At 42.8% G+C, this 8645-nt stretch overlaps 1 protein-coding gene across 1 annotated transcript in view; it reads left to right on the top strand.

Moving 5' to 3' along the window:
- Positions 1–3353: 3353 nt before the first annotated feature.
- CDC73 (cell division cycle 73) overlaps positions 3354–8645 on the top strand; it is a 92337-nt gene continuing 87045 nt past the window's right edge. The window contains exons 1-2 of the mRNA XM_061382159.1: positions 3354–3562; positions 6107–6212. Of these exons, the coding sequence (XP_061238143.1) occupies positions 3432–3562; positions 6107–6212 (237 nt within the window). The 5' untranslated portion in view covers positions 3354–3431. The remainder of the gene's footprint in view (positions 3563–6106; positions 6213–8645) is intronic.

Here is an 8645-nt window from a genome sequence, read left to right as displayed (position 1 = left end):
CTATCTAACCATCTCATCCTCTGCCATTTCTTTCTCCTTTTGCCTTCAATCTTTCCCAGCATCAGGATCTTTTCTGATATGTCAGCTCTTCGAATCAGGTGGCCAAAGTACTGGAGGTTCAGTTCAACATCAGTCCTTCCAACGAATATTCAGAGTTGACTTCCTTTAGGATTGTCTTCTTTGATCTCCTTGCAGTCCAAAAGGACTCTCAAAAAAGGCTTCTCCAGCACCACAATTTGAAAGCATTAGTTCTTTGGTGCTCAGCCTTCTTTATGGTCCAACTCTCACATCTGTACATGACTACTGGAAAAATTAATTTTCTAATTTTTCAGCTCTACAACTGATCTTGCCTTTTATTGTATTTTGACAGCAACATTACTGAACCAACATTAGTGGGGCAGTTTTAAGGGATTTAAAAACTAAATGATCTACAATTTTCAGCCCCTTGACTGTTAAAGGCAATAGATTATTAATGCTATATCTTACTACATTAAATATCATTACTCTCAAGGTGTAGAGAAATGGTACCCCCTCCTATACTGTTGGTGGTAATATAAATTGGTGCAGCCACTATGGAGAACAGTTTGGAGGTTCCTTAAAAAAGGTAAAACTAGAACTACCACATGATCCAGCAATCCTACCCCTGGACATATGTATGGATAAAACTCCAATTGGAAAAGCTACATGCACCTCAATATTCATAGCGGCACTATTTACAATAGTAAAGACATGGAAGCAACCTGAATGAATGAATGGATAAAGAAGACGTAGTATGCAATGGAATACTACTCAGCCAAAGAAATAATGAAATAATGTCATTTGCAGCAATATAGATGGAGCTAGACATGATCACACTAAGTGAAGTCAAAGACAAATAGTATGACATCACTTATATGTGGAATCTAAATTATGATACGAATGGACTTATTTACAAAACAGAAACAGGCTCACAGACAGAGAACAAACATGGTTATCAAAGGGGAAAGAAGGAGGGATAAATTAAGAGTTTGGGATCAGCAGATACAAACTACTGTACATGAAACAGATAAATAACAAGGGCTTACTGTATAGCCTAGGAAACTACATTCAATATCTTGTAAGAAACTTTAATGGAATAGGAAAAAAAAGAATCATTACCCTTCAAAGAAAAAAAAAAAAACAAAAAACACATACTTTACCCCCAAAGAGAAACTGCTTTTGCTTATTGCTATAAAACTGAATGTTTGTGTCCTCCTCAAATTCATAAGTTGAAATTCTTTTTTTTTTTCTTCTATAAGTTGAAATTCTAATTCCAGAGTGATAGTACTAAGAGTGAGACCTTTGTGGGGGTGACTAAGACCTTACTCAAAAAAGACCTCAGAGACCACTCTTCTTCCCACCAGATGAGGATGCAATGTGAAGACTCAGGTGTTTCTCTGAGAGTGGAGAGAGTGTGGGCTCTCACCAGACACTGAGTCTACGGGTGCCTTCATCCTGGACTTCCTAGCCTTCAGAATTATCAGGAATAAATCTGTCTATAGGACACCTGCTGCTGCTGCTGCTGCGTTGCTTCAGTCGTGTCTGACTCTGTGCGACTCCATAGACGGCAGCCCACCAGGCTCCCCTGTCCCTGGGATTCACCTAGTATAGGTCATTCTCTTGTAGCAGCCTTAATGGACCAAGTCACTGTTTGTGTGGGAAGTAAATTTCAGTATCTTCTGAGGAGACTCTAATTGACTCTCCTAATGTATCATAGGACTTCCCTGGTGGCTCAGACGGTAAAGTGTCTGTTTACAATGCGGGAGACCCGGGTTCTATCCCTGGGTTGGGAAAATCCCCTGCAGAAGGAAATGGCAATCCACTCCAGGACTATTGCCTTGAAAATCCAATGCACAGAAGAGCCTGGTAGGCTACAGTCCATGGGGTCGCAAAGAGTCGTATCATAAAACCCTGACTTCCTCGAATTCCTCTGTGGTGAGATAGTCAAGTAGTACTGGATGTTCTGATACAAGTATAAATAGAGTAGATAGTACTGGGGATAAATAAAAAGGTTCTTTTTAACGCGTTTGTGGTGAAGTTTAGAAAAATACTATTGTAACAGGAAAATCTACAGAATAGTCAAAATTTCTCAAATTCAGCTGCAAAATGGCTGAAGAGTGAATACAGAAAAGTGAACCACATTCTTCTACAGATCTCTCTGCAGTGCACATAAGGAAAATTGCTTTCTTTCAAATCAGGTAAAAGAATTTGGTTATGTCAATCACAAAGTTGACTTTTCCCCTTTTCTTCTATAGTAAGATACTTTTTTTAAATGGCCCATGGGGTATGTTTAAGGTAGACATGCCACAGTAAACTGAGTTTATATCAATAAATTGAGCTTGTGTTCTCAACTCTCCTATTAGCATCTCGTTAGACAGCTATTAAACTGTAGCCCCTTGAGGCTGGCCAGGAGAAGGGGGCAAGATGGAAAAAGCCACCATCTAAGGAACGGAGAGGGGGAAGATCCAATATTTATGATTTTTTGGTTTGCGTGATGCTTTTACCTTCCATGTTCTCCATTAACCAATTGATTCTGTGAGAAGGTGTGTAACTTGACTGAGGTCAAAAGGCAGCTAACAAACACCAGTGCCCCGGCATTGATCTAGGCGAGTCCACTAAAAACACAAAATAAAAAATAACCCCCAAAGCAACACCTTCCCCCAAACAGCTTTCCCTTCTATAGGGGTTTATCAAGAGGCCATTTGATAGGTGGGTACGACCTCGTCGGGACGGCAACCTTGGCTCGGCAAACCTCTCACCAGGCTGCAGCCTGGTTAAAGCAGAGACCACACTGCGCTGGCCAGGGGCCAACACTGCGGGGCCGTCCGGGAGCACTCAGTGCGCTCTCTGAGGACTGACTCCCAGACCCCGGGCGCAGGTGCGCGCGCACCTGTCGCCTGCCGCGTGCGCGCTGCGCGTGGGGGCGGGGTCGGGGGCGGGGAGGAGGATGAGGTACGTGCTCCGCGCGTGCGTCGGTCAAAGCTACCCCGTACGTGCGCCGTACGTGGGCGCTGCGTCCCCGCGTCCTGTGAGTTGCGGGCCGGGAGTCGGCCCCGCGCACCAAGTGGGAGTCTGGGCGGGGCGTTTCCCGGGCGGGCGCGGCGCCCCCTGGCGGCGGGCTGCGGCGGCGCGCGCGGTCAGGCGTTCTCCGCGGGCAGCCCGCGGCGGGGCCTTGCCTCCTAGCGCGGGGTCCTCGGCGGCCTGGGTGGCTCCTTCCCCCGCTGCTGTCGTAGGCGCGGACGGCTGCCAGTGCGGCTGCAGTTGGCTCGCGGCGGCGGCGGCGGCGGCGGCGGCGGCGGCGGCGGCCGAGGCAGAGGGGCGGGGGGTGGGGGGGTTGAGGCGACAGGCGAAGGGGGCGGCGGGCGCGGCGGCGGCGGCGGGGCCCGGGGCCGGCGGCGGCGAGGGGGGCGAAGATGGCGGACGTGCTCAGCGTCCTGCGACAGTACAACATCCAGAAGAAGGAGATTGTGGTGAAAGGGGACGAAGTGATCTTCGGCGAGTTCTCCTGGCCCAAGAACGTGAAGACCAACTATGTGGTTTGGGGGTGAGTCTGCTGCGGCGGGGGGCAGGGCTGGGCGCCGCCGGGTTCCCCTCTCTCTCTCTCCGAACCCCTCCCCCCCGCTCCCCTTGGGGGTGGAGGAAAACGGGTGCTCCGGGGAAAAGTTTTCCCGGGAGCAGAAGTTGCAGCTCGTCTATGAGGAGGAGCGGCGTCCGGAGGGGTCCCTCCTCCGCGGCTCCGTATGGAGGTTTCTGCCTCCGTGTGGAGGTCTCTGCCCCTGTGTGTTGGAGAGCCGGCCGGGTGCATAGGTGCATATGAAGGAGCGCCCCGCCGGGTCCTAGGGCTGCTCTTTTTGTCCTTTAGTTGTTGTTGTTTTTTAAATTTCTCTCTGAGGCTGTTCTGCGTTGGTCTCTGCTGGCCCTTGGCAGCTCCTGGTCGGTTCCGTCTCCTTTCGCGATTCCGTCAAGCAGAGAGAGAAGGGAACCCACTCCATCAGGTTAGGACGGGAAAGAGATTTCGGCGACCTGGGACAAGTCGTCGAAATCTGTTGGAGTTGAAGGCAGGGGTCTTCCTCGGGGAGAAAGTTCCTGCATTGAAATGAAGTCAACTTTGCCGTTCTAAATGGGAAACGGGTAGAGTGTGCGACTGGGGGAAATGTGTGTGAAGAGAGTGTTTCTGGGAATGTTGATTCCGGTGGGGGTTGCCCGAGTTTAAGTCCTTAAGGAAGACACCTGAAGGGGGGTCTGTGGGTAACCTACATGGGAAAAGTATCTGAAAAAAATAGATATATGCATATGTACTTCAAAAGAAAAAAAGGTCTGATCATCGTGAGGGGCTTTTTGAGTGAACCGTCTCTCAGTGGCGTTTCATTTGGATAGCTAGAACCCTAGACGGAAACTTCCATACTTGCTTTGCTTGATTGAATGGGAGCAGTGGACTTTAGGAAGAGTTGATGAAAAGCTAGGGGAAGTTTAGTTCCTTGGTTTTTATTTACTTTTTTGGCATCTTGGGCTGCTTATGGTTTAATTAGCTTTGTGCAGATGGCTAAAATCATTCTGAGTTTTCTGTTTTTTTTTCCTTTCAAAAGGAACTTGCACAGGCAGATTTACATTTTAAAAACAAATTAACAGCTTATGTGAAGAAAAGTTTATTTGATTTGAGGAGGAACAAGCTGGAAAAGGTTAGGAGTTCTCTGCCCCACACATTGTGTAGGAGCTCAGCGCTGATTGGATTTTTGACTGATTGGTTTTTCTTGAAAAAATGGTTGAGTATTCACAGTGTGAGGGTGTTCAGTCCGAGAACTGGAAAATATTTTGAAAACCTGGGTCGGTGCCTCAAAGGAGGTTACCTCAGTCAGAGTGGAAGAGATGACACATAAGTTGATACGAATCGAATTCCAGTTCCTAAAGAGAGCAATCACTTCTAACTGGGAAAGTTTTCATAGAAGTGTGTTTGACCTATGGACATGCTAGGTTTTTCTTGAATAAATGAATGAACAAATGTTAAGGAATGGATAGGAATTCTGAGGACGAAGTAGTGGGCTGGGTCTTCGCAGCTGAGGGAACTGCGTGCTTAAAGACCTGAGAGCTGGAAAGGAAATGTTTTGATAACTGAGTGAAGCCAGTAGTAAGAAAAGTGTGCTTAGAACAGTAGATTTCAAACCTTTGCAGCAGTGAATCACACCAATACATGTATTTTCATTGAGTGTTATTCTCTGTGTATAGGGAAATGCACACATATGCATGACCTTAATATTTACCCTTACTGAATGCAGTGCATTGTTTTTTTTTAATGTATCATGAAGAGATACAACTTGTTAATCATGTATTATCTACTTCATAGTACAGTGATAAGTGATATGTGGTTTGAAGTATATTGATTTGGAGAAAAAGTGGAAATAGAGGCTAGAAAAATAAGTTTGAGACTGATTATATTGAGCCATATTCAGATGGATTTAAACAATACGTTGATATTTCTAGATGGGGAGAATGTAATAGGACAGTGGGATTGGACAGTAACATTTGTTGAGCAAGTAGTATTATGTATTTGCATGAAAGGGCTTGCACTCCTGGACGACTGTTTTATCACAGGTAGAATTAGTTTTGGTTTTACATCACTGATTTAATTTGAGAGAAGTCATAAGAATCATAAGAATCTCTGAATTTAATTGTAGTGTTAAAGAATGTTGGTAAGGGTGTTTTCTCAGCAGAATCTTACTTAGAAAACATGGTAAGTTTCTTGCAAGTTTAGCCTAAGTGACTAGTGTGCTTCTTTTAATCAGTTTGTTTCTCTTAAGGATCCTTCCTAACTGATTAGGTTTCTCTATTAACAAAGCCCAGAAGCTAATTTGGACCAAATTCTAAAAAGTCTGTAGTAATAAAGTTTGAATAGTACTTTCCTTACCTCTTGCTTTTTGTCATTGTTTGCATTTGTATTTCTTTTGCCCAAATGCCATTTTCACTTATTAGGTTTCATACTCTTAAGAATATTTTTCTTTGGATAGCACCGTGTGTGTAGATAATATTATATGATTAAGCCCAAGGAGTTGTATTAGAATTGTGAGTAACAATCTTGTCTTAATCATTTCAGGACTGGGAAGGAAGGCCAACCTAGAGAGTACTACACATTGGATTCGATCTTATTTCTACTTAATAATGTGCACCTATCGCATCCTGTCTATGTCCGACGTGCAGCTGTAAGTAGAATTCATTTAGAGACTTGTTTTGAATTTGATAGTTGATCCTATTTGGCGATAACTTCCCTCATGAGTTTCAGATCAAAAGAATGAAAGGTTTATCTGTAATAAAGTCTCCTGGAGGGTCAAAGTTAGATCAATTTATGTGGATTTTTTTTAATTTGTGATTTTTTTTTTTTTAATTTGTGAGTTGTGAGTAATGTTTATATTAGTAGGAGTTTCAGAGCTGTTTTTTAGGGATGTTTTAAAAATTGTGTAAGCCTGTGGGAAGACTCAGATATTCAGAACTCTAGTTTCAGTTCAGTTCAGTTGCTCAGTCTTGTCTGACGTTGCGATCCCATGGATTGCAGCACGCCAGGCTTCCCTGTCCATCACCAACTCCTGGAGCCTACTCAAACTCATGTCCATTGTATCGGTGATGCTATCCAACCATCATCCCCTTCTCCTCCCACCTTCAATCTTGCCCAGCATCAGGGTCTTTTCCAATGAGTCGGTTCTTCACATCAGGTGACCAAAGTACTGAAGTTTTAGCTTCAGCATCAGTCCTACCAATGAATATTCAGGACTGATCTCCTTTAGGGTGGACTGGTTGGATTTCCTTATAGTCCAAGGGACTCTCAAGAGTCTTCTCCAGCACCACAGTGCAAAAGCATCAATTCTTCGGCGCTCAGCTTTCTTTATAGTCCAACTCTCACATCTGTACATGACTACTGGAAAAACCATAGCTTTGAGTAGATGGACCTTTGTTGGCAAAGTAATGTCTCTGCTTTTTAATATGCTGTCTAGGTTCTTCCAGGGAGCAAGCGTCTTTTTATTTCATGGCTGCAGTCACCATCTGCAGTGATTTTGGAGCTCTAGTTTAATCTCAAAGAAAAAAGGATTTTTTGGCATCAAAAAGAGTCAGGTTTAGTAGACAGCTTTTTTCCCTTCCCTTTTTTTTTCCCCCCCTTTTTTCAGGGATTGTAGTTCCCTGACCTGGGATCAGACCCATACCCCCTGTAGTGGAAGTGTAGAGTCTCTACCACTGGACTGCTGGGAAGTTCCAGTAGACAGCTTTTTAAAATGAATTTTTTAATCAACAAACTTTTTTCATTGTTGATAAATTTATTTGTTTTCAGATGATTGAAAGGTGCCTGCTTTCTGCCTCAGAGTGCTTGAACACAGCTTCTTTGAACAAGAAGTATATGTTTAGTGTCAAGTGTGTATTGAAAAATGCACTATGTGGGGTGAAAGTATTTGTGACTTGGGAAATTGTGGTATAAAATAGCAGCGTCTTGCTCTATAAAGCTCTGTTAACTCAGGTCTTTAAAAATGAAATCAGGCACTGATTAGAATGTTTTGTTGAATAGGTCCATTCATTTTGAGGTAATAAAGATAGTCCAGACTCTTTGTTTAGGTTTACATTATGTCTCTGGGGAATGACTGTAGCACATAACTGATGCCATAACTGTTACTGTGGTCCTTAGGATCTTTGGTCCCATAAGGTTTAACTATCATTTCTCTTGAATATTTGCTAGATTGAAAGGGTAGAATTTGGAAAGTCCAGGGTTCTACAAAATTTTTAACTCCTTTGTTGCTCTTTCCTTTGAGCAGACCTTCTGAAACAACTTTTTCTGACTCATAGCCCCTGTTTTCTGTTGGTGATAACATACATAATCCATTAGTGACTAAATGGTCAAGTGTATTGTCAAACTTAGATACAGTAATTTAAAGAAAATTAATTCAAATCTTTTAACTTAATGGTAGTCCATGTAGACTAGTTTTTAAAAACAAGCCCCCAAAAACCTGTGCGCTCTTACTTGTTTATACTCATAAGCAGAAATTTAAATTTAACCTAACTTTTAAAAAACAAATTAATTTCAAGTGATTAAATATTGTTTATCTCGTGTCATTAGGGTGTATGTGCAGAATATTTGGTGCAGTAAAATATGGTCAGTATTTAGTATAAGGTAATTAGCCAAAATATTAAGGGTGCTTACTCATTGTTGCCTAAATAAAGTAACAGAGAGTTTCTAACTGTATAATCCTGTAACCAGCTTTTCCCTGTACTCTGCTATTGCTTGCTTACATTATGAAAACTGTGGAGAAAACTGTGGTAATGACAGAATTCATTGGATTTATCACCAAGGATGACTTGGTGCCTAAAGTATACAGTTTTATTTGTTTTGCTCACCTCTTTACAAATTGCTAATATAAGAGAACAAAGGAAAACTACTCATTTATCACAACAGACACATTTTCCAAATTTAATTTTCTACTCTTTGTCTCCTGCTTACAAATTTATGCACACTCAACAGTAGAGAAATGAGATATGTAATGTAGAAAGTAAACAGCTGTCATTAACATTTTTCTGTATAGTCTCCTAAATTTTTTCCCATTCCTAAACAACACATACCTGTTTTTTAGTCATTTTCTTTTTTTCTTTATTGAAGT

This window comes from Bos javanicus, chromosome 16, assembly GCF_032452875.1.
Source record: "Bos javanicus breed banteng chromosome 16, ARS-OSU_banteng_1.0, whole genome shotgun sequence".
In the NCBI taxonomy this organism is placed as follows: domain Eukaryota; kingdom Metazoa; phylum Chordata; class Mammalia; order Artiodactyla; family Bovidae; genus Bos; species Bos javanicus.
This window is presented reverse-complemented; position numbering and strand designations above follow the sequence as displayed.